This window comes from Rhinoderma darwinii, chromosome 10 (genome assembly GCF_050947455.1).
Source record: "Rhinoderma darwinii isolate aRhiDar2 chromosome 10, aRhiDar2.hap1, whole genome shotgun sequence".
Lineage (NCBI taxonomy): Eukaryota > Metazoa > Chordata > Amphibia > Anura > Rhinodermatidae > Rhinoderma > Rhinoderma darwinii.
This window is the reverse complement of record NC_134696.1, coordinates 92,486,497-92,512,770: the sequence shown is the minus strand read 5'-3', so window position 1 is coordinate 92,512,770 and position 26,274 is coordinate 92,486,497. Positions and strand designations below refer to the sequence as shown.

The window sequence follows — 26,274 nt, the reverse complement described above, 5'->3', positions numbered from 1 at the left end:
TCCCACTGAATTAGAGAGGAAATTTTTTACATTTTCCTAATTATTTATATTTGACTGAGGCTTTATATTTTGATCTTCTATTACTTTATGAGGTTTTCATGGAGGTGATAAATCCTCTTTAAATACCGTGCTGTCCTTAATGCCAACTTTTGGTGCTTTCACACGTGTCATTTAGTTGCAGTTTTTAAGCCACCACTAGGAGTGAATTTTAAAAAAGAGAAGTAGAAACGTTTCTATATACGTTCTCTCCCTTTACAATACACGCCGGCACTGGATTTAAAAACTGCATAAAAAAACTGCCCCACAAAAAATATCATGTGTGACAGTAAAGGTTTTTATCCCCTTAGTGACCGCCAATTTGCCTTTTCACAGCGCTCACTAGCGGGCCTTATTCCGATGCATTAGCCTACGAATAAGCCCGGCAAGCAGGTGCTTTCCTGTCTGATGACAGCAAGGCTCCTGCTCTAACGGCTTTGGCCAAAATGAGCTCCGATCGCAGCCATTTAACCCCTTAGATACTGCGGTCAATAGTGACCGTTGCATCTAATTGGTTTACAAAGGCTCTTGGCACCCTCTTGCAACTTTGCACCACAACACGTGACAGAATCTGAAATAGCGTTTTTTCTTCGGGGCTCCATATCCGTGGCTTATCCTGCTCCTATAGTAATTATAAGCCTACTTGTACAGAGCAATCTAAATACATAACTGACAACGCTATTGTTTTAATTGATTCTTTAAAGTATTGTGATCTATTTATTATCCATTGTAATAGAGGATATATGATATGGCCATGCTAATAACCCACCAAACATCAGTCTACATTCTGATCTTCTTCCGAGTTGATCACCGCTGCAGGTGAGATTTGATCCTACGACATCATCGGGTAATTGAACATTTCTTGTCACCAGGTCAGGCTTGGTTTCCATTACATTGTTGAAATTCATAGTCACATCAGCTGCTGGTTGTCCCCCTGGCCAAAAACAGCCAAGCTGTAGCATAGGGAAAAACAGCTGTGCTGAGCAAATAATGTTTCCTTCTGCAAGCCCTGTGCAAGATGAACCAAAATGAAACAGACTAATCAATATTTTCAGCTCATGCCCTCATTAATGTAAATATACAAAATCTTTATAACTATTCTGGTCGTCCATGGAAACAGACATCATTTTACTTACACTCTGCTGTCAGATTTGTGATCTAACAGCTTTGTTTATACTGTGTAATTGTCAACTAAGTTCCCACGATGCACTGCTGTCTAATAGCAAGTAATTATACGAATTCTGAATGTAGTTTGAGTCATAAATGCAGAAAAATACATGTGCAACTCAAAATCACAATAATTGAAAATAATGCTATACTCTACGCAGTGATTTCTACTTTATGTTTTTTAAGCAATATTTAAAGATGCAGATATGGATGAACTTGGAAGAACATTATACTAAGTACTGGAGGAAAGAAATACGGCTGAAAGTTAAAGAGTTTTTGTGGTTAAAAAAAATGTATAAAAAAAACAACATATTCAAGTATCAGGTTATTCAAGGGAAGAAAACGGTAGAAACCCATTGTACAGCCAATAAAATACTTACATTATTTCTTGCTGAATAAATGGGACCATGAGCATATTTTGTTGCTGGTTTTTTTTCTGGATCAAGTACACTACTGGGGTATTCCGAGTTAATTGAGGGGGCCCTTTGTTTAGAATATAATAGCCAGAAGGAAGAGTGGCTATAAAGAATGTCCCTTGCTCTAGAGGTCCTGGCCTGTCCATTCTTTACATAGACAGCCTATTGATTTCAATAGACATTATGTAATGCTTAATTTCCCCTGTGGTGGCGCTGCAGAGGAATTCAACACTTTTTCAGATCCCAGATGATCACTGGGGCTTGCTGCACTAGAAAATGTTACTCACTTTTGTCTGCAATGGAGACCATGTTAGCTATACTCTGACCATTCAGCTAAACCTCACCACCTTAGCTGATTCCCAGGTAATGATGAAGAGACCAGGAGACCTCTGCTGTCTTAGCCAAATTTTTTAAATTAATGTTTTTAGAAACTCAGAGGAAATCTTCCGCACTGACAAATAATGTAGGTAAGGTTTATTTCTTCATTTTTTTCCTAGCCGTTCTGGTTTTAGTGTCCCATTAAAACAGGCGCTGGTAATCTTAGTAATGTAGACATGTTTCCAAACCTTTACTCCTAAGCCATGTTTAAGGTTACTCCATTGCTGGTCTCACTATTTTCCATGTTGGACGCTGTACAGGTGAATGGTCCAGTGTCGTTCTTGGAGACGGGGCGGATGGTGAGATTGGAGTTTGGAGGAGAATCACTCTGAGTAATGTAATATGGAGGGTTCGGGGGCACTGGTTTTCCATTCAGACTCCAGGAGAAGGTGACGGCTGAACCCTGAGCTGAGCAATAGAGAGACACTGAGTCCTCTCCTGCCCGGAGCACTCCTGATGCGTTACTGGTCAGTGCCACTGAAGAGACAGGGGCTAAAGCAAAATAAATATATAGCACATTATTGATCAGCAAGTTTTTTCAGACTGATATATTACAAAATACACAGTATTTGTTCGCCTATAGTCTACAACCTATTAAGACAAAATTTTGTGTTACCCGACCATTGCACAACCTCAATGGGAAACTTGTGAAAATCACAAAAACTTCTGACCATGTTAATTTTTCTGTGATTGTTCCACATCTTTTTCCCCCCATAGAAAAACATTAAAGTTGCTCAACAGCCATGTTAAACTGTGTCAAAGAGTTATCGAGAAGCAGTAATCTGAAGCCTTAATCCAAGTCATGACCTCATTATTACAATACTTAATAATATGCTGTATGGTGCCCATTCAAATAGTGGCAGAGAGTTTTTTTTACTTGTTCCACACCGTACGTCCACAATTTGCTGCAGCTGTGGAGCTATTAGGATCTCCTGGTATGCTTCCTTGTGGCTGTTACTAGATCTTACATTTCAGGTATATATCAGGCTGACCACGTAAGAATGGATACAGAACAGGAGTAGACACATGTGTATTTTTCACTGTGTCAATGCCATGGGTGGTCTCAGAGTGATCTGGTTCCTGGGGCAAGGTAATACAAGTCAGGGGTTCCCTACCATCCACTTTAGTCATGATGCACTTGGGTTAACGCATTGAGTTGGAGAAGTTTTTATTTATTACATTTGTTTTCTTTTTTTTTTTTCAGGCCCTACATTTATACCTCAATAAGTGCTGTATTTCAAAATGGGGATATGAGATTTTTTTTTTAGGCCCTTGGCCCTTGGGTACTGCCATAATGCCCAAATGGTCAGTCCACCCCTGGCCAGTGCTGGTCCTGTTTGCTGTCTGCATGTCTCCCATTAAAGGCTAGTCTTCATTTAACTCAAATACCTATTTCTGGGGTAGTTTAGTATGAATATATGTAATATTGGCACATTGGCTTCAGCCGCTTTATATAGAATCAGGAGAAATATCTTGGATGTTTCAGCTTTCGAGCTTTCCCTGTTACACATATATACACATATATCACAGCATGGGATAACTATGCAGTCTTAACATTATATTTTTATCTACTCACCAGCTAGATTGAAGAACAGTTCTGTGCTATTTTTTGTATTTATCAAGTTTGAAGCTGTACAAGTAAAGGCTCCATTGTCTGTAGAGAACACTGGCCTGATGATGAGAGTGGCATTATTTTGACTTAGCTGATATTTGGGGTCCTGGGGCAATGGTGCCCCTTGCAGATTCCAGGAGTAATAGACATCTGTACCATGAGATGAACACTGCAAAGACACTGAATCTCTTCCCGGCCACAGAAGTATGTTTGATCCATTACTAGTCAGGGTCACCATTGAAACCGGCACTAAGCAGAGTATACAACAAATAATATTTGGCTTAATTTCTTATGGACATTCCATAATATAAGTACTGGGTAAGTAAAAAATACTTACAGAACCCAAAATTAGAATTAAGGTTTTCAAAAATATTAAGTATGAATCCAGCAACAGACAAATAGTAAATGATTGCAGATTAGGAGAATGTAGGAGTAAGTACAAGGATGGCGGAAGTATGATATTAAAAAAATCTCGTAGGGTGTAATGGTGAAAATTCATCCAAAAATATTTTAGCATTTTTATAATAATGCATCTCTGTAATTTAAAATCCTTAAAATTAAATATTACAATTTAATAATAATCTTCAGAAATTTCAGGTGTAACATATAATCTTTTTTTATTACCGATTACAGTCACATTCAGGGAGTTGCTGATGCTGGTGCTGACCGGGTTCTGGATGCTGCAGGTGTAGATCCCATTGTCATTTCTGGTTATTGGCCTGAAGTCCAGGAATGATCCCCGGCAGGTCACGTTGGCCTCAGTGCAGATTGTCTTCTGATCACGATAGAAAGTGTAAGTCGTCACATTCTGATTCCCGGCATCACAATGGAGGGTCACATAGGTGCCACTAGTAAGGGGGAACTTGGTATCATTGGAGCTAAGAACAGAGGCGCTGAGTTTACCTTAAAAAGAGCAAATAAAAGGGTGGTTAATTTTTTTGTAGTGTATATTTTGAGTCCTAGCATTACACCGGAGGGTCACATTATGATACCACTTAGGAGGGGAGGTGGAGTAAGTTCTGAGAAGTGGAGCATTCATCAAAACCAAAAATGGAAACAAAACAGTATATCATTTATATAAGTAACAATAACTGACGTCACTCGATCTACTACTGCATCTACATCAGAGAAGAATATTATATTTGCCATCTAAGGCCCCCTTCACATATGTCCAGCAAAACCGGCATGGTATAGAAATGCCGGGGGCAAATCACTGCCATAACTAATGCTAAGCTTTCCTACAGGAGCACTTTTGGCGTCCATTGCTTCATTTGTGACTCTGGATAGCATGCAGCATTTATATGTCCGGTTATGGGGGCTGGACAAGTACACAAAAATGCCATCAGTTGTGTCGGGGTCGGGTATTAAAAGACTAGCCGTACACAAATGATATATGTGAAATCAGCCTAACATCTAACAGTCAAATGGTAACTAAAAATGACAATACAATGAGCCATGGTGACAAAAAGAAAAGAAAAAAACAGCAAATTACAATGGCAGCCGCTCATGATATCAACATGTTTGCTGTAAACCGTTATAAAGAGATACGTGTATTCCTTTTCCTTAGTTGTGAACAGCACTGCACTCAACTAAGCAGTAGCCACAAACCCTACCTAACCTTCTTTCCTTACTTCTGATAGTTGGACCCTCGTAGTTTTTCCACTGGAAGGTCATTCTACAGTAGTAATAATGGCCTATAGAGCTCTGTGTGTGTCATGTCCATGACAAGCTTATTCAAACAGCTCTTTATATCCCAGTCTTACTCCACCTTCTTGAGTCCCAAGCTCTGTAAAGAACATTCTTTACGTCCCCCTCCCTTCAAAGGTTCCTCCCAGCAGCCTGGTCATTCTTGTTGCTTCAACCACTCTTGATGAGGGTAAAACATAAAGAGAAAGACATGGGCATGCCAGTTACGAGTAAGCTAAGCACTCAGTGTCAGGCAGGAGCTGCAAATGCAAACATTTTTTTATGGTGTATAAAAAGAGAGACAAAATCTGAGATCCAAATGTAACATTTACTCTCTAAAAACCCCTTAGGGCCTCAGTGGGTTCAGTTTTGGGCACTGTATTGTAAAAATGATATAAAAATGTTAGAGGGGGTTCAAAGGCAGACGCCTAGATTAATAATATTATGGAAGGTCTCTCTTACAATGAGAGGCTAGAAAGTTGTGCTTGTTTGGACATATCCAGACATGGCATATTTACCACAGATTTGCAGGGTGTATTTCGCACCGCAAATGCATGGTATTATACAGAATAAACCCCATAGCGTAGTCGACTATGGTATTGATTCCGTCAAAACGACGGAACTCCTGCACAACGGAGACAAACGGAAACCATTGGCACCGGATCCGTCACCATTGAAATCAATGGTGATGGAAACAGAAACCTCTGTTTCCCGTTTGTGTCAGTCAAGGGTCCTTTCTGACGGAAAGCTCAGATGGAACGGAGCCCTGACGCAGATGCGAACGATGCCTTAGAAGATCACAATGGGAGAGTTTTGTTAATGAATTTTAAATAATAAAAAAAGCCCTATCCCTCAAAAAAAAAAAAAAAAAAAAAAAAGGTTTGTGGTCTGCTAAAAAGTACAACAAAATACGTTAGAATGCTGTAATCCAAAAACATGACATTTTGCTCTGGGCATCAGTGCCCAAAACACTTCCATCATGTGTTTATTCTTTTCTAATGTTGTAGCTTTTTATTTTATATTTTATAAAACTTCCCTAGGGGCGGCCATATTGGAGACTTCTAAGTAGTCAGCCCAGCTGGATGGGTGTGCTTTATGGCAGCTGAAATGAACAGGATCCAATGATAGAGAAATGTCATAGATTATTACAGTCTTTAGAAAATCAAGTAGTACAGCCCCATCCCCAGGGACCAGGGAGTGAGAGAAAAGCTGCATACAGAATAGTTTCTGCGTGTATAGTGTGACTAACCCACCTGATCTGGCCTCCAGCTTGACCCAGTCTACACAGCAAAGCTGACAAGTGAGCTACAGAAAACAGAAAACGTCAGCCTACCATGTGTGCTTTAGTGGCCAATGTAAAAACAGGAATATTTAAAGCTTTTTTATATGAATAGTTGCATAAAAAAACACGATTAAAATATTTATAGTAAAACAATAAGTGTATGTCAACACGTAGCGTAAATACTGCGGATTTTCCGCAATTTATTTTATTGCGGAGAATTCGCAGCGTAATACATTAGCAGCAGAGTGGATGAGATTTCAAGAAATCTCATCCACACGCTGTTTAGGAAATCAGCTAAAAAAAGTTTATAAATTGACCTGCGGTGCGGTTTTTTTATCCGCAGCATGTCAATTCATGCTGAGGAATCGCTGGTTTTCTGCGGTTTTCCCAATTGAATTCAATGGGGAGGTAAAACCTGCAAAAAATAGCAGAGGTTGCGATTTTTGTGGTGGAAAAGCTGCGATTTCACTGCAAAAATCGCAAAAAAAATAAATAAAAAATAGATGATACTTACCCTGATTTCTCTGCTTCTGTGTCCAGCCCAACCTCCATGGGTGAGGTTTCATCCCATGGGACTGCAGAAGCCAATCACAGGCTGCAGCAGTCACATGGGATGAAACGTCATCCAAGGAGATCGGGCTGCAGGACGTCAGAGGGACGTGTCGCCATGACTACTGGTAAGTATAGGCTTATTTTTTTTAAATCAAAAAGTTTTTTATTAAATCCGCAAAACATGCAAAAGTACATAACACAGTAATGAAATAGTTTACAGTATAGAAAGTGATTTACATACATTTGATTGACTATATGTTACATTCTCATATGTTCACTGTGTTGATTATGTAAAAGTGAAACAGTACATCCTCTTTGTATACCATTATATGTTAATCTTTAATACAACTCATTAAATGCTAGATGGTAAAACTTATCTCGGAGCGTACAATACAATTTCTATACTCAGATCCTTTTCGTTATTTATTGGGTTTTTATTCAAAGAATCGCTCAAACCGAATAAGGTTCATTATAGTTTATACTGTTTATGCTGTTAGTATCACTGTGCGGAGCAACTGAAATAAGTAACTAATCTAAACCGGTTTTGACTGTATTAACAGGAATATTAACATTAGGTAAGTGTGCGTTCAGCAACTATAATATGAGCTATCTTACCACATTCCCCATCTTTTGGTGAATTGTACATATTTATGATTTTGATTGGCAACCATTTTTTCATATATGTATGTGGTATTTACTTGGGCTATAACTTCTTGTATATGTGGTTGTGTGGTTTGTTTCCAATGTCTGGTAATGATAAGCTTTGTTGACATAAGAAGATGTTCTATAATATATCTGGAGGAGGAGTCGAAGGAATTCAGATCTAGAAATAATAAAGCCATTCTTGGTTTGAGGTGAAACTCTTTTTTCAGGAGGATAGAGATTATCCGGCTGGTTGCACTCCAGAGGGGTTGTATTTTGTTACATTCCCACAAAATATGATATAGGGATCCTTTATATCCGCATAATCTCCAGCAGTTGTTTGAGCAGGAAGGAAATATTTTATTTAATCTTGTGGGTGTGTAGTACCATCTCAGGTATGTTTTGAAAACCGCTTCTTGGTGAGTTACACATCTGAAGATTTTATATATATTGTTAAGTGCTGATTTCCATTCGATTTCAGATATATTTACCTTCAGCTCCTCCTCCCATTTAACCATATAGTGGTTTTTAATCAAAAGAGATTTGTTCCCAATATCATTGTAGAAAAAGGATATTCCTCTTTTTGCTTTAGTGATTATATTAAACATTGAAACTAAATCGGAGCTCTGATTAGTGTTCATTGGTCTTTTCAGCTGTAAGAACTTATCAATACGTGAGAACTTGATGTGGTGGTTTGGAGGTATTTGATATTTTTCGCTTATTTGTGAGAAATCTTGAGCTATGATATCAGCTACCGATGTGATATTACTTAATTTCCATTCATCTAATTCTATGCCTGGAATATTATCTTCCAGAAAACCTAACGGAATCTGGTTATATGGGCACACCATATTGTTTTTTGATACTTTAATGTAATTTTGCCACACTTTATCTGAGGTTTGTATAGATATCAAATATGTTTTCTTTAACGGTAACTTCCATATCACGGATATCATTCTGGCCTTTAAAGAGCTATAACCACTTATGCATCTTTCTAATTCCACCCAGCTTTTATCAGAGTTGTCATTCCACCAATGGCTAAGTTGGTCTAGGATACATGCAGAATAATAATCTCTCAGGTTAGGGAGTCCTAGACCTCCTGCTCTCCTATGTAATGTCATTATCTTGTATGCTGTACGAGATTTTTTCCCATGCCATATACATTTTTGTAAGTGGCTATTAAGGATAGTAAAGAATGAGCTAGGAATTGGAGTTGGTATTGTCCTAAAAAGATACATCAATTGTGGTAATAACATCATTTTAAAGGTAGCTATTCTTCCGAACCATGAAATTATAGATTTAGAGTAGTCCTGCATTTCTTTTTCTAATTTCATTAACAGATGTGGGAAGTTCTGTTGATATAGTTTTTTAGTTGGACATGTAAGTTTGATGCCCAAGTAGTTGAGTTCTAGAGATTGCCAATCAAGATCATGCCTGGCCTTCAAATCAGAAAGAGTTTGTAATACAATATTTATTGGGAGGATTTGGGATTTGGATCTGTTGATCTTGTAGAAGGAGATATCACTAAAGGTATTGAGCACTTCAAAAATTCTCTTCAAGGATCTCTCCGGGAGGGTATTACATAAAATAATGTCATCTGCAAACAAGGTTATTTTATGTTCCTTTTTATTAATAATAATGCCTTGTATCTCCTTGTCAAGTCTAATAAGTTCAGCCAACGGTTCAATAGATAAGATGAAAAAAAATTGGGGATAGGGGACACCCCTGCCTGGTAACATTAGTTATATCATATTCTTGTGATAGAGCATTGTTGGAGTAGACTCTAGCTGACGGTTGTGAGTATAAGGCCTTAATTGCCGAGTAAATATGGCCTTGAATGCCGAATTTTTCTAATACAGAAAAAGCGTAGTTCCAATTTATCCTGTCAAACGCTTTCTCAGCGTCAATTGTAAGAAAGGTTGATGGAATATTGTTATATTCACAATATTGCATAAGAGATATGACCCGTCGAGTATTATCTGGAGCTTGTCTGCCCGGGATAAAACCAGCTTGGTCATTAATTATTAGTGATGGGATAACTAATTTCAGCCTAGAAGCTAGTATTTTTGCATATATTTTGACATCTCCGTTCAGGAGAGAAATAGGCCTATAATTTGAAGTTCGTTCAGTTGACTTCCCTGGTTTAGGGATGGTTACTATCAATGCCGACAGCATTTCTTTTGGGAATGTTGCAGTAGTGGAGGCTTCTTGTAATACTGTAAGTAGTCTGGGTGCTAATATATGTATAAATTTTTTGTAATAATCGTTCGAAAGACCATCAGGTCCCGGGGCTTTGTGCAGTGGAAGCGATTTTATGGCCTTTGTGATTTCATTAAGCAATATCGGAGAGTTAAGAGATTGTAAGGATTTCTCTGAGATTTTTGGTAGGTTTATTTGCTTAAGGAATTTGTCTATATGTACTTGTGTAGGTTGAGTTGTCTCTTTATCTTCTTTAAGATTGTATAACTTTTGGTAGTAATCTTTGAAGGCGTTGGAAATGCCTTTCGGGGACATTATCATTTCCCCGGTCTTGGGATGTATAATTTTCTGAATTCTAGATTTTTTGTGCTTGTTGTTTGATTCTTTTAGCTAATAAAGATCCTGCTTTATTATCTTGTGTGTAATAATGCATTTTGGATTTCCTGAGTGTATGTTCGTATTTATGGAGTAATAGATTACGTAGATGAGTCCTTTCCTTCCCCAGTTCTGCCGAAGTGGAAAATGAATGGTTCTGTTTGTTTAGTGTTTCCAAATTTTGTATCTTTGCCATGGAGTTGTTCATTTGTAGCTCTCTCTCCTTTTTTAATCTGCTTCCTATTTTAATGAAGGACCCCCTAATATATGCTTTGTGGGCATTCCATAGTGTAAATGGATTAACTTCTGAGAGGTCATTAAAAGAGAAGTATTCTTCTATGTCTGAGGCAATATTTTTAGAGTGGATATCATGCGAGATTACATAGGAGTTTGCTCTCCAGATATAGTCATTTGTCTTCGGGAATTGTTCGGATATCGACATTGATATCGGTGCATGGTCTGTCCATTGTATATGTCCTATTTGTGTTTTGGTCACTCTCTCAATTAATAATTTATCAATCAAGAATAGATCAATTCTTGAGTAGGTCTTATGCCGTGAAGAGTAATAGGAGTAATCTCTTTCTGATGCATGTTGGATTCTCCATATATCAAAGAGGAAATTTAGTCTTAGGGAGCTTTGGAGATCAAGGTTTTGGTTTCTGGAGTTAGCTGTCGAATCTAATGAGTGATCTACTATTGAGTTGAAGTCTCCACCTATTATTAAGTTCCCTTTCCTAATCTTTTGGGCTTTTTTGACTATTCTGTTTATAAAATGAATCTGTCTTCTGTTAGGGGCATACAAGTTTACTATTGTGTAATCCTGATTATTAATGGTACATACCAAAATAATATATCTGCTTTGTGGGTCTATATATTGGTGGTGAATTGTAACCGCCAATGATGATTTAAAGGCAATAAGTACCCCTCTCTTTTTTTGAGGGTATTTTGAATATATCAAGGTAGGGTAGTCCCTATGTTGTAGGTGAGGAATGTTATTCTCACTGATATGTGTTTCTTGTAGACAAATTATGTCACTTCCATGCTTTTTAGCTTCTCTCCAAAGGAGGGATCTTTTGAAAGGGGAGTTAATACCCCTAACGTTTAATGATAGTAAATTTATTCCCATTTTTGAGTGGGTGGTATTTTGGTATTATCGAAATAAGGCCAGGCATGATCTTAAGGGCAAAGACAGGGGTCTGATATTTCTTTGAACGCACACTTTTACAGGTTTGCAATACATTACAGTCATTATATAGGTAACTTCCGGTACAAAAACATAACATCAATACAACAATAACATAGAATAGGATGACTCTCAAGTCATTCGGTATCTTTACACGAACCGATATGTGGGGGAAAATTTTAAGTGGAAACATGTAATACCACATAATACAGTATCATCATCATTTTTCAAAAAAGCATTAGATTACCAGTGTAAAGTTAAGTCGGACCAATTCTTTGCCATTCACCATCTATTCTTGCCGGTGATCTTCTGGGAGAGTCCAGTATAGGTGGTTCTGTAGAGATATTCCACAGCTTCAGCAGGGAATGTCCTTCAGTGACTGTTCTGGCCATATGAACTGTGCCGTTGCGATTTACCAGTATTTTCGTTGGATAACCCCATCTGTATGGAATATTATTTTTCCTCAATATTTCCGTTAGCGGTGCCATTTCTCTTCTTGCTTGTAAGGTGGCAGCTGATAAATCTTGAAACATTTTAAGATGAGAGTATGGTGAAGGTAAAGGCTGATGTATACGTGACGCGTACATTAACTTTTCTTTCATTTGGAAAAAAGTAAATCTTGCTAGCACATCACGCGGTATGTTATCAGGTCGATTTTTAGGTTTTGGAACTCTGTGTGCACGATCAATGCTAAGTTCATATTCAATAGTGTCTGGTAGGATACTCTTGATGAATTTTTGAATGTAATCTCTCAGATTTAGTCCGGCTACCGATTCCGGGATGCCCCTGAATTTTATGTTGTTTCGTCTGTCTCTATCTTCTGAGTCTATCAGTTTCGCTTGGATTTTACTAACTTTCTCTTCTATGTCTTTATGTGAGTCAACGAGATCATTATGTGCAGCGGCAAATGTCGCCATCTTGTTTTCTATGTGCGAGACTCTTTCTCCTACTTCAGACAGTGATTTTTGGAAAGGCTGTACAATATTTGATATGTCATTGTGCAATGTGCTTCGGAGAGCTGACAGCATCTCTTTAAGCATGTTTTCTGAGACCACTTTGTTTGAGGTGTGGAAACTTTCAAAAGCGTCTGCTGCGTCATTAGCATTATTCAGAGATTTAGGATCATGGCTTACCTCAGAATCCTTGAGGTGATCGTCCATTTTCGGTTTCTGCTTAGCAGGGCTAGAGGACAGAGAGCTAGGTTCATTCCCTGACCTCTCCGGGCTCGGTATCCGGATCACTGCTGCATGCTGTTTCAGCATCATAGTATCGTCTCTTCCGGGTATGCCTCGTGGGGACGTTGGCGCCATTTTGGTAATGGAGTACTTCACAGTATTCCTCGTTTGTGCTGTTCGTAGCCCTGTACGAGGTGTCTGCATGCCTTCCGATATCTCTCGCGCTCTTGTACCCTTTTCCTGCACGGTTTCCTCACCTGCGGTAAGTATCATTGGGGGTTTATTTGTGGATAACGGAGCTGGACTTCGTGACCTCTCCTCGTCGCCATCTTCCGGAGCTCTGGAATCACCTTCTTCCATTATGGATGAGTTCTGATCCGACTTTGTAGCCGACTGCTTAGGGAATCTCTTCCTGCCCATATAGAGTTTTGAAATCCCTATCATGGGAGTGATTTTTGTCGCTGACAGGTGCTTTTAGTAGCTAGTGATGAGAATCTTTGGCGGAGCTCTTGTCTCACGCGGCCATCAGCATCCTCGGCCAAACCACGCCCCGTATAGGCTTATTTTTACCTGCTGCATTCCGCAGCGGACATTCCAACTGAAAAACTGTTTGGAGCAGTTTGTGGCCGGAATTCGCTGCGGGGACCCAGGTGGATATGCTGTCAAATTCCTGCATCATTATTTGGCTCTATTGGGGCGATATTGATGTGGGACCTCTCATATCATAAATCTATTCCCTTTTGCCTCTATTCGATTTGTTAATTATGAGCTTCCATAGCGAGCATTCCACTCTTACATTGCTCTGTCAGCGATGTATGTTCTGACCGCCTGAAACTCCCCTAGCGACCGTTGATGCGTGATGCATCTCTTCTATTGGACTGTATGTTACCAGGGGGCCGCCTAGTTGGTGGGCGTCACTATGATGTTCTATACGCTGATTGGTTTTACGTCCTTGATAAAATAAACAGCATAATATGTGCTGACCGGCAATCGTTTAATAATCAAAGCAATTTAAACCCCTGAGGACGCTCCCCTGTATTTACTGGGGCGCAAAACGCGTTGGGACGCTTGCTTATCTGTGGTTTACAGACCATTGTTATAATTGCTAGGATCCTCTGTGAATTTCTAAAGTGTTGCACCTTTGCTATCAGTGCATAAAGGACATCTCAATGAGGCTTGGTGGTTTTGTATCGCTATGGCAAATGGACTAGTAGTGTGAATCATTACACCTGTCTAGTGTTGCATTGATATAAAGGTTTACTAAACGTTACTTGTTTATCTGTTGGTGCAGATTTGGGGCAATTACGCAACGAATCTGCACCAACATTTGCATATTTCACAGGCAGGGCCGCCATCAGGAATTTCAGGGCCCCCTACAGCTAAATTTTCTGGGCCCCCCTACCGTGGCACTGCCTGTTAACGGTACTCCGTCCAGCACTATATCATGGTACCCAGGGCCGCCATCAGGGGGGGTATTATGGGTACTGATGTGAGAGGCCCAGCCAAACCTAATTGAAAGGGGGGCCCGGCAACTGCCGCGACTTGCCTTTGGTAGAAAAAAAACAGGCCCCTGCAATGGGGCCCGTTTTTTTCACCAAAAGAATGTCGTGAGCTGCGGGCCCCCCTTTCAATTAGGTTTGGCCGGGTCTCTCACATCAGTACCCATAATACCCCCCCTGATGGCGGCCCTAGGTAGCATGGGGATCGTCATGGGGGCCGTCAAACACTGCCGCCCATGCGACCGATCGCGCGCACCCGCAAACTCTCGCGCATGCGCACCCGCGACCGCCTGAAACCGCGCACCGAATTTTGAGGCAGATTTTGACCTGCCCACACTATCTTGCCGCGTTTTTTGCCCGCGGCGATTGAGGACAGCAGACAAAAAACGCAGGGAAAAATGCATTTTCTGCCTCCCATTGATTTCGATGGGAGGTCAGAGGCAGAACCGCGGCAAGAAAGGATGTGCTGCTTTTTCTTTTTTCCGCGACTGGCTCCCATAGATTTAAGATTAAATCAATGGGAGGCGGTTTTGGAAGTTGTTTGGTGCTGATTCTGATGCAGTGTCCGAGTCAATATCAATATGAAAAAGCAAAAAGGAGACCCCCTAGTGGCTGGCAGGGATAATTAAACAATGAAGAGAAATGTGCCTAGGCACAAAGTCCCAATTTCCCAGCCACCAGTCAATTAGTCGATAAATGTCAGTAAAGGCAGTTAAAATATAACTTTTATTAATGTATCAAACAGACAAACGACACTGAAGAGTTAAAATTGTATCAAAAGACGGCCAGTATGTAACACAGGAGTCAGTGTGCATGCATCCAGTACAGCACTGGACACAGTGAGAGAGACTGATTCGGCAGCTGCAGACTGCCGTACATAGGAACAGTTCCCCCGAATGGAGGCAATAACTGGACCGTCAGTGATGTATTAAAATGGCGATAGCCCCCCCGACATGTTTCGCTGCAGAAGCAGCGTCCTCAGGGGATAACATGGGGCTAATGGGCGCGCGTTTGAAAACCAGCTCCCTATATAGACTCGTGTGCCTGCGTCTGCATGACGTGTGACGGCAACGATTCTACTCAAAGCCAATCAGATGGCCGCAAATGACAAGCCCCCACGCCAAGGAGAATGGCATGACAACAGGCCAATAGAACACCGGGATCAGGCATTCAATCACCACGGAGGCTGAGCGCAAGCGCACATCAGTCAAAACGGGTGATAGTCATTCAGAAAGTTCTGTATGCGGGGAGATTGACAGCATGGGCAGCCAATAAGGAGTACAAAACGGCACCCAATTGGGATAAACAAATCCAAACAAGTGGATACCGTAGAGAGCCCCAATACAGGATGACAGCAAATGCATGCATTCAGTACAATATACGCATCATGCTAGCCGCAGGGAGAGCAAAATACAGTCACACAGCGCAACATGCAGAGTCAGCATACACGAGTGCATGATAATATAATTATTTTACATAATACATTTATTTTACATAGTCAAGTTCGGTGGACAAAAACAAATAGTAAGAGAGAGCAGGGATCAGAGCGAGTCGTCTGTTGGATCGATAACAACATCAATGGTAATATACATGCTCACCAAGCATTAATAAGGTATAACTAAGTATACATCAAGACTGCATATGTGGTGATCAGTGTGTCACATAACTGTCAGAACGACAGAGGTATCACAAGGGAAAGTATGTTCAGCAGAGAAGATTAATTCAGCAATAAAGGTTTATGATAACAAGAGAAGAGGGTACAGTGCCAACTACAAAAAAGCCATGAAGGTGAACCCCTCATTTAGGCCATTAGGACTCAGAGAGCTGAGCCTATGTATCCATCGTGCCTCCTCCTGCAGTAGTCTCCTGTCCAAGTTGCCTGCCCTAGGTCCAAGTTTTAATTGCGTAATGCCCCAAAATTGAAGGACCTTGGAGTCGCTCCCATGAAAAGATCTCACATGTCACACGTGAAAAAAAGTAAGTCTTCATTAAAAATTAAAGTATCCTCCCACCACCCTAGAAATAAATTTGCATAAGTGGGTGCACAAACTGTGCCCATTGCTGTGCCTTTTACCTGGTGGTAAAATTTACCATCAAATAAAAAATAATTGTGAGTTAATAGAAATTTAAGAAGTGAAAGTATCAAAGTGTTGTGTGCCTGAAATTGTGTTCCCTTAGTGTTCAGAAAATACTGTACCGCCTGTAAACCCAAATCATGTTTAATGTTCGTGTAAAGTGATTCTACGTCAACAGTGGCGATTAAGGTAGTGTCAGTGACATTGATCCCCTGGATTCTGGTGAGGGTGTCCTTGGTGTCCTTCAGAAAAGAAGGTAGGGCTTTAACAAAGGGTGCCAACATTTCATCGACATATGTACTGATGCCCTGTGTCAGATTGTCGTTTCCAGAGACAATGGGTCTCCAAGGAACTGGTCTTGTATCCTTGTGAATCTTTGGAAGTGCATAGAAAGTTGAAATAGTCGGAGTGGAATTGTACAGGAATTTAAATTCGTCTGGAGTAATAAGTTGTCTAGATTTAGCATCATCCAATAGAGAGCAAAGCTCTGATGTAAAGAGATTCGTAGGGTTCCTTTCCAGGATGACATATGTGGATCTGTCATCAAGTAGTTTGTGGACCATGGATGTATAGTAAGCACGATCCATGACGACGATGTTGCCACCCTTGTCTGAGGATTTTATAATAATTTCATCATTATTGCACAGTGTGTCTAGTGCATCCTGTTCCATTTTATTCAAATTATGATTGGTGCCATGTTTGTTGGCTTTAAGTTTCCCCAATTCGGAGCTCACCAGTTTGACAAAGACGTCGATATGTGCGTATTGTGCAAAGGGAGGGGTCATCTTTGATCTAGGTCTTAGAGACGAAAAAGGGCCGGTGGCTGAACTGATACAGTGTTCATTTTCATCAGACAAATCCTCAAGGGCCTGTAAGGTCCTGCGTTCACTAAAGTCCATTTGATGTTCATCACAGGTCTTGGTCTTAAAATATTTGTGCAATGCCAGCTTCCTGGCAAAAAGATGAATATCCTTAACCCAGGAGAACTCGTCAAAGGCAAATGTAGGAGTATAAGAGAGACCCCTCCGTAAAAGCGACTCTTGATGGAGACTTAACTGTACAGAGGAAAGATTGTAAATCTGTAAATCATCTAAGGTGTCACTAACAGATGTTATTTCGGTTGGTTCCATGGAGTGTGGTGTGTCCCTAAAAAAGGAAAAGCATTCAGGGGGCCACTCATCAAAGAGCTGGTGGACGATGTAGATATAGGGTTTCTCCCCAGAACGTCTACACTTGAAATTGTCCCCATGATATTTGGGGTTGATGGAATATTTGTGGTCATTGTCGTGAAGGAGGGACGAGCCAGAGTGGAGACTGATGGTGTAAAAGAGGAAGAAGAAATTGGATGTTGTCCGCTACGAGAACATGGTGCAATGAATCTCTGAGACGCGGCAGGTGCTCTCTTCGACGGATTATATTTATTGCCTCTAGTTTTACGTTTTGCTCCCAACCTGTTGTCGTCAGAAGATGGTCTTGAATCGTCTGTTCCAGATACGTCAGATTCTGAAATATCCCCTGGTCTATATGTGCGGTTAGGGAATGAAGCAGCTGGAGTGCGAGAGCGATAGGTATACACCTGCCCCGTGTCAAAATCCCTGCGATCACGTATATATTTTCGGTGTTTTCTTTCCTTTATCTCTTTTTGTAGATATTCTATATTTTTTTGTAATTTAAACTCACACTCTGCGAATTCAGGAGTAGAACTGAATGTACGTATTTCTACAATTTCTTTCTCCAATTGTGTACCTATCTTGCTAAAGTCTCTTTTTTCAAACTCCAGCAAGTAATGTAACATACGGGATGAACAGTCACTCAAAATCTGCTCCCATCCCTTCCTAAAGGTGTCATCATTATGGTATGAGTTTGGAATAATATTTATGCGCAGTCCCCTATAAATGATTTTCTGCTGGATGTATGTTTCTAGCCTGGTTATCTCCCAGCAGGAGCGGACATATTGTTTATAAGTTTTCTGCAAATCTCTAAAAGCCGACTGCACGTCACACTTATTCAGAGGAATATTTTCAGTAGAAAAAACAAATGCCGCATCTGATGATAGAACATCAGGATTTAGGTCTCTAGACAGGAAACCGGCCATAGCAAGCAAGAAATAATAAAGAAAGAAAAACCTTTGATTATGCTGAAAATAACTAGAAGATAGTCAGAATGAACTAATGATGTATATCAAAGACTGAAGTACCGGAGTACAACGTCGCGGGGTCCAAAATACGGGTGATTAACCCAATTCAATATGAAAAAGCAAAAAGGAGACCCCCTAGTGGCTGGCAGGGATAATTAAACAATGAAGAGAAATGTGCCTAGGCACAAAGTCCCAATTTCCCAGCCACCAGTCAATTAAGTATATCCATGAAATCATGAAAAAGTGTAGTGTCACCATCCCAGAAGATCAGTATATCATCAATATACCTCCCCCAGAATAGTATATGACACGTGAAAAAAAGTAAGTCTTCATTAAAAATTAAAGTATCCTCCCACCACCCTAGAAATAAATTTGCATAAGTGGGTGCACAAACTGTGCCCATTGCTGTGCCTTTTACCTGGTGGTAAAATTTACCATCAAATAAAAAATAATTGTGAGTTAATAGAAATTTAAGAAGTGAAAGTATCAAAGTGTTGTGTGCCTGAAATTGTGTTCCCTTAGTGTTCAGAAAATACTGTACCGCCTGTAAACCCAAATCATGTTTAATGTTCGTGTAAAGTGATTCTACGTCAACAGTGGCGATTAAGGTAGTGTCAGTGACATTGATCCCCTGGAGTCTGGTGAGGGTGTCCTTGGTGTCCTTCAGAAAAGAAGGTAGGGCTTTAACAAAGGGTGCCAACATTTCATCGACATATGTACTGATGCCCTGTGTCAGATTGTCGTTTCCAGAGACAATGGGTCTCCCAGGAACTGGTCTTGTATCCTTGTGAATCTTTGGAAGTCTTTTGATACAATTTTAACTCTTCAGTGTCGTTTGTCTGTTTGATACATTAATAAAAGTTATATTTTAACTGCCTTTACTGACATTTATCGACTAATTGACTGGTGGCTGGTAAATTGGGACTTTGTGCCTAGGCAGATTTCTCTTCATCGAGTCAATATCAAGGCCCAAAAACTCTGTGAACTGGGCCTTATTGTTAGGGCTTATTCAGACGAACGTGTAATACATCCGTGCAACGCGCGTGATTTTCACGCGCCTCGCACGGACCTGTGTTACTCTATGGGGCCGTGCAGACTGTCAGTGATTTTCATGCAGCGCGTGTCCGTGTGTCCGCTGCATAAAACTCACGACATGTCCTATATTTGTGCATTGTTGGCGCATCACGCACCCATTGAAGTCAATGGGTGCGTGAAAATCACGCCCAGCACTTCCGCAGCAGTATAAACTATGAATGAAAACAGAAAAGCACCACGTGCTACAAACATACAAACAGAGTGTCATAATGATGGCGGCTGCGCGAAAATCACGCAGCCGCGCATCATACACTGCTGACACACGGAGCTGTTATGGACCTTTTGCATGCGCAAAACGCCACGTTTTTGCGCACACAAAAAGCACACGCTTGTGTGAATCCGGCCTTAGGATAGGAACACACTAGGCATGAACACTGCGGATTTTATGCAACACATTTTATTGTAGAGAATCTGCAGCGTATTACAGACGCAGCAGAGTGGGTGAGATTAGAACAAATCTCATCCACACGCTGCAAAAAAAATGGACCTGCAGTGTGGCTTTTGGCTTTTTAAGCCGCAGCATGTCAATTTATTCTGTGGAATCGCCGCTCCTCTGTTGCGGAAATGCTGCGGTTCTGCCGCAAAAAGCACACATGAGAAAAAAAAAAAAAGGCACTTTTTTAAATTTATAAAAAAGTTTATACTTGCCCCGGCCGTAGTCCTGGTGACGCGATCCTCTATTCTTAGCGCAGCTCGGCCTCCTGTCATGACGTTGCATCCCATGTGACTGCTGCAGCGGTCACATGGTCTACAGCGTTATCCCAGGAGGCGGGGCTACGTTCAGAAGAGAGAGATGCGTCACCTAAACTACGGCCGGGGCAAGTCTAAACTTTTTTTTCCCTGCAGGATTCCCGCAGCGGACACGCCTCACCAAACCTGCGCCACTATTTGGTGCGGTTTTGCTGGCGGAATTCCCTGCGGCTACCGGGGCGGATAAGCTGTGTAGTTTTACTCAGCATATCCGCCTAGTGTGTCCCTTATGATGTCGCTCCTGGAGCTGCTGCCGGCCTCTAAATAGGCAGTTGGTCCAGTAGAATTTGGAATTATTTTTTTTTGTGAACCAGCTTAAAAAAATACAAAACTTTTGTGTTAGGGCCTGTTCACATCACCGTTCGCTTCCGTTCCGGGGTTCCGTCTGAGGTTTCTGTCGGGTGAACCCCGCAACGGAAAGTGATGTCCGCTGCGGGAATCCTGCAGGGAAAAAAAAGTTTAGACTTGCCCCGGCCGTAGTTTAGATGACGCATCTCTCTCTTCTGGGATGACGTTTAGATGACGCCTCCTGGGATGACGCCTCCTGGGATGACGCTGTAGACCATGTGACCGCTGCAGCAGTCACATGGTATGAAACGTCATGACAGGAGGCCGGGCTGCGCTAAGAATAGAGGATCGCGTCACCAGGACTACGGCCTGGGCAAGTCTAAACTTTTTTATAAATGTAAAAAAGTACCTTTTTTTTTTCTCATGTGTGATTTTTGCGGCAGAACCGCAGCATTTCCGCAACAGAGGAGCAGCGATTCTGCAGCATAAATTGACACGCTGCGGCTTAAAAAGCAACACTGCAGGTCAATTTTTTTTGCAGCGTCTGGATGAGATTTGTTCTAATCTCACCCACTCTGCTGCGTCTGTAATACGCTGCGGATTCTCTACAATAAAATGTGTTGCATAAAATCCGCAGTGTTCATGCCTAGTGTGTTCCTATCCTAAGGCCGGATTCACACAAGCGTGTGCTTTTTGTGTGCGCAAAAACGTGGCGTTTTGCGCATGCAAAAGGTCCATAACAGCTCCGTGTGTCAGCAGTGTATGATGCGCGGCTGCGTGATTTTCGCGCAGCCGCCATCATTATGACACTCTGTTTGTATGTTTGTAGCACGTGGTGCTTTTCTGTTTTCATTCATAGTTTATACGGCTGCGGAAGTGCTGGGCGTGATTTTCACGCACCCATTGACTTCAATGGGTGCGTGATGCGCCAACAATGCACAAATATAGGACATGTCGTGAGTTTTACGCAGCGGACACACGGACACACGCTGCATGAAAATCACTGACAGTCTGCACGGCCCCATAGAGTAACATAAGTCCGTGCGAGAGCATTAAAATCACACGCGTTGCACGGATGTATTACACGTTCGTCTGAATAAGCCCTAACAATAAGGCCCAGTTCACAGAGTTTATGGGGCCTTGATATTGACTCGGACACTGCGTCAGAATCAGCACCAAACAACTTCCAAAACCGCCGCCCATTGATTTAATCTGAAATCAATAGGAGCCAGTCGCGGAAAAAAAGAAAAAGCAGCACGTCCTTTGTTGCCGCGGTTCCGCCTCTGACCTGCCATCGAAATCAATGGGAGGCAGAAAATGCATTTTTCGCTGCGTTTTTTGTCTGCTGTCCTCAATCGCAGCGGGCAAAAAACGCAGCAAAAAACGCGGCAAGATAGTGTGGGCAGGTCAAAATCTGCCTCAAAATTCTTTAAGGAATTTTGAGGCAGATTTTTTCGGCCTGCAAAATACTCTGTGTGAACAGGGCCATACATGATAAGCACTTTGAGACACTTTACTCACCGTGTCAGAAGAGCTGCTGCCACTCCAGTCCTCTTCAGGCGATGTCTTCGGTCCAGATGTCGTCCTTCACCTCCAGAAAATGGCGGGGATCGTAGAACTGCCGCCGCGCAACAACTAGACTCCTCCCCCTCTCCTTACGCAGCCACGCTCTGGAGAAGAAGGAGGAGGAGGCGGAGTCGGACGAGGAGGCGGAGTCGGACGAGGAGGACGAGGAGGCGGTGTCGGAGGCGGACGAGGAGGACGAGGAGGACGAGGAGGACGAGTCGGAGGCGGGCCAGCAGGTAAGTAGACTGCGCCGCTGTCCAGTGTGGCTGTCCTTCCCCCTAGATCTTGTGTTGCGGGTGCACCGCCTCCCTCTCGGAGATGCGCCTGGTCGTTTGCGCGTGGGCGCGCGCGCTTGCGGTCGTTCGCGCGCAAGCGGGCGGTGTTTCACGGCGGTGATGAGAGGGGGGCCCGCAGCTCACGGCGGTGTTTCACGAGAGGGGGGCCCGCAGCTCACGACATTGTTTTGGTGAAAAAAACAGGCCCTATTGCAGGGGCCTGTTTTTTTTTACCAAAGGCAAGTCGCGGCAGTTGCCGGGCCCCCCTTTCAATTAAGTTTGGCTGGGCCCCCTACAGTAGTACCCCTAATACCCCCTGATGGCGGCCCTGTTGACAGGTAATTCAGACGTTGCAGATATAACAGCGGACTTGCCACAGATTTCAGTTTTTGCAGATTTCTGAAATCTGCAGTGAAATTCCGCTTCTTCTCCGCAATGGAATGAGCTGCTGCAGAGGGAAAAATGTGCACCGCAGCCTGATTTACGCAGTTATTTTCTGCAACGTCTGAACTAACTTTCCTAACAATGTATAGAAAGAAATTAAAAAAACGGCTGCTGCAGAATTCCACTGCGGACTGTCCGCAGCGGAATTCAACAGCAATTCCGCCACGTGTGAACATAGCCTAAGGGTGCAGTCACAGGCGGCAGATTTTGTTGCAGAAATTCAGTTCCATTTATCCAAATTTAATTTGCAGAGATCCATGCACCTGCTGAAGAAACAACCACATTCAGATGTATGGAACTGATTTTTAGTCGCAGAAATTTCTGCAACAAAATCTGCCGCGTGTGACTGCTCCCTTAAGTAATTTGTCCTTTCTTGATTATACAATTTAACTTCCTTCTGGATGGCCAATACAACAATACATTCATAAATTAGCATTTCGCTAATTCAAATTTCTCCGCAAATAGAATAGAGCAGCGGGATTCTCAGATATGTCGGCCAAGTGAATGTTTATCATATAATCTTTGAAATATTTTAAGATTTTAACACATATCATCATATATTAAGTTTTATACTCTAAGGCAGTGGTCTCAAGCACGCGGCCCGCGGACCGCATGCGGCCCCTGGGGCTGTCATCTGCGGCCCGCGGGACACAGAGCCGCTAGTATCGGCTCTGCTCCGAGACTCTGGAATTCCCTGACATCGCTGTCCATATATGGACAGTGTGTCAGGGTCTTGCCCAGAGCGGAGCAGAGCACTGGTGTCGGCTCTGCTCCTGGACTTTGTGGAATTCCCTGACATCGCTGTCCACATATGAACAGCAATGTCTGGGGCTTCCCCAGAGCCGTAGTCCTGAGCAGAGCGCTGGTGTCGGCTCTGCTCCGGGACTCTGTGGAATTCCCTGACATCGCTGTCCACATATGAACAGCGATGTCTGGGGCTTCCCCAGAGCCGGAGTCCCGAGCAGAGCGCTGGTGTCGGCTCTGCTCCGGGACTCTGTGGAATTCTCTGACATCGCTGCCCATATATGGACAGTGTGTCAGGGTCTTGCCCAGAGCGGAGCAGAGCGCTGGTGTCGGCTCTGCTCCTGGACTCTGTGGAATTCCCTGACATCGCTGTCCACATATGAACAGCGATGTCTGGGTCTTCCCCAGAGCCGGAGTCCCGAGCAGAGCGCTGGTGTCGGCTCTGCTCCGGGACTCTGTGGAATTCCCTGACATCGCTGTCCACATATGAACAGCGATGTCTGGGTCTTCCCCAGAGCCGGAGTCCCGAGCAGAGCGCTAGTACAGGCTCTGCTCCGGGACTCTGTGGAATTCCCTGACATCGCTGCCCATATGTGGACAGTGTGTCAGGGTCTTCCCCATAGCGGAGTCCCGGGCAGAGCGCTAGTATAGGCTCTGCTCCGACATGCTATGGAATTCCCTGACATATCTGCCCATATATGGACAGTGTGTCAGGGTCTTCCCCAGAGCCGGAGTCCCGGGCAGAGCGCTATTATCGGCTCTGCTCCGGGACTCTGGAGAAGCCTCTGACATCGCTGTCCATACATCGACAATGATGTCAGGGGCTTCCCCAGAGCAGGAGTCCCAGTGATGTCAGGAGCACAGCTGGAGTCCCAGGAAGTGCCTACTAGCGCTCTGCCTGGGACTCCAGCTCTGGGCAAGCCCCTGACATCACTGGGGCAGCCTCTACAGAGGGCACTGGGGCAGCCTCTACAGAGGGCACTGGAGTAGCCTCTACAGAGGGCACTGGGGCAGCCTCTACAGAGGGCACTGGGGCAGCCTCTACAGAGGGCACTTTGGCAGCCTATACAGAGGGCACTGTGGCAGCCTCTACAGAGGGCACTGTGGCAGCCTCTACAGAGGGCACTTTGGCAGCCTCTACAGAGGGCACGTTGGCAGCCTCTACAGAGGGCACTGTGGCAGCCACTACAGAGGGCACTGTGGCAGCCACTACAGAGGGCACTGTGGCAGCCTCTACAGAGGGCACTGTGGCGTTATCTACAAGTGGGTGTGTGACAGTATCTGAAGAGGACACTGGCATTATCTAGGGGTGTGTTGCATTATCTACAGAGGGCACTGTGGCCTTATCTACAGAGGGCACTGTGGCCTTATCTACAGAGGGCACTGTGGCCTTATCTACAGAGGGCACTGTGGCCTTATCTAGGGGTGTGTTGCATTATCCACAGAGGGCACAGCGGCAGCATCCACAGAGGGCACTGCGGCACCATCCACAGAGGGCACTGCGGCACTATCTAAAAAGGAGCTGCCCAATCTTGACATGTGTGCTAACTGAGCCGCCGGACTGCATTTGGCGAAACTTAAACTGGAAAGCTGGATTGTTGAAATAAGCACGTGGAGAAATATCTCAAATTTTAAACCTAGCGCTATTATTATAGTAATGTAGTGTTATTATTCTAGTAATATAGTGTTATAGTAGTTCAAATAACTAATTGATTAACAATAATTTTGTATTGTATCAAATTTGAAAGTAATGCGGCCCGTCAACTTCCCATTTTTTCTATATGCGACCCACTTACCCAGCCAAGTTTGAGACCCCTGCTCTAAGGGTATGTTCACACGCTTAGCAAAAAACGGCTGAAAATATGGTGCTCTTTTCAAGTGAAAACAGCTCCTAATTTTCAGTCGTTTTTTTTAGCAACTCGCGTTCTTAGTGGCGTTTTTTGGAGCTGTTGTTCTATAGAGTCAATGAAAAACAGCTCCAAAAACTTCCCAGGAAGTAACATGCACTTTTTTTTTGCGTGCGCCTTTTTACGTGTCGTTTTTGAAAAATGAGGCGTAGAAAAACGCCCTGTTGGAACAGAACGCCGTATTTCCCATTTAAATCAATGGGCAGATGTTTGTAGGCGTTCTGCTTCCGATTTTTCAGACGTTTTTCGGGACGTTTATGGCCCGAAAAATGGCTGAAAACACTACGTGTGCACATACCCTAAGAATAACATGTAATATGAGAAGGCTACTTACCATATACGTTGAGCTTGTACTCTGTTCTGTTAGTGGTAGAAGAACCTAGAACTTGTGCACTCAGAATATAATTCCCTCCATCAGTATAGGCGACGTTGTCGATTCTCAGGGATCCATTTTGATATAATTCACATCTTCCTGAGAGTTGATTTAAACATTGAGGAGCTGAAGGAGGAATAAGTTGTGCCACTGCTATATTGTTGGTAATCCATTGTATGAAAGTATTTGCTGGGAGTGCAGAATTCACCTTTAATAACACAGATCCCCCGAGAATCCCGTCCACGTTGATCACAGCCGTCACATCACCTGCAAATAATACACAAGGACGATTACATTGTAACAGAAGTTGGTGTAACGCACATCATTATACGTCTGATTTCTAGCACAATCATCTCACCTATACTCAGTAATAACACAACACACAACCGCGATATAAGGAAATGTTCCATCTCAGTCT

At 42.7% G+C, this 26,274-nt stretch overlaps 2 protein-coding genes across 2 annotated transcripts in view; both read right to left on the bottom strand.

Moving 5' to 3' along the window:
* LOC142661570 (uncharacterized) overlaps nucleotides 1-998 on the bottom strand; it is a 19,318-nt gene extending 18,320 nt beyond the window's left edge. The window contains exon 1 of the mRNA XM_075838995.1: nucleotides 806-998. Within this exon, the coding sequence (XP_075695110.1) occupies nucleotides 806-998 (193 nt within the window). The remainder of the gene's footprint in view (nucleotides 1-805) is intronic.
* On the bottom strand, nucleotides 970-26,274 carry LOC142661569 (cell adhesion molecule CEACAM1-like). Its single transcript, XM_075838994.1, has 6 exons — nucleotides 26,215-26,274; nucleotides 25,818-26,123; nucleotides 4,234-4,512; nucleotides 3,574-3,858; nucleotides 2,186-2,489; nucleotides 970-1,045 (listed from the first exon to the last, which is right to left on the bottom strand). Exons 1-5 carry the CDS (start codon nucleotides 26,264-26,266, stop codon nucleotides 2,194-2,196), a joined length of 1,218 nt encoding a protein of 405 aa, XP_075695109.1. The 5' UTR covers nucleotides 26,267-26,274; the 3' UTR covers nucleotides 970-1,045; nucleotides 2,186-2,193.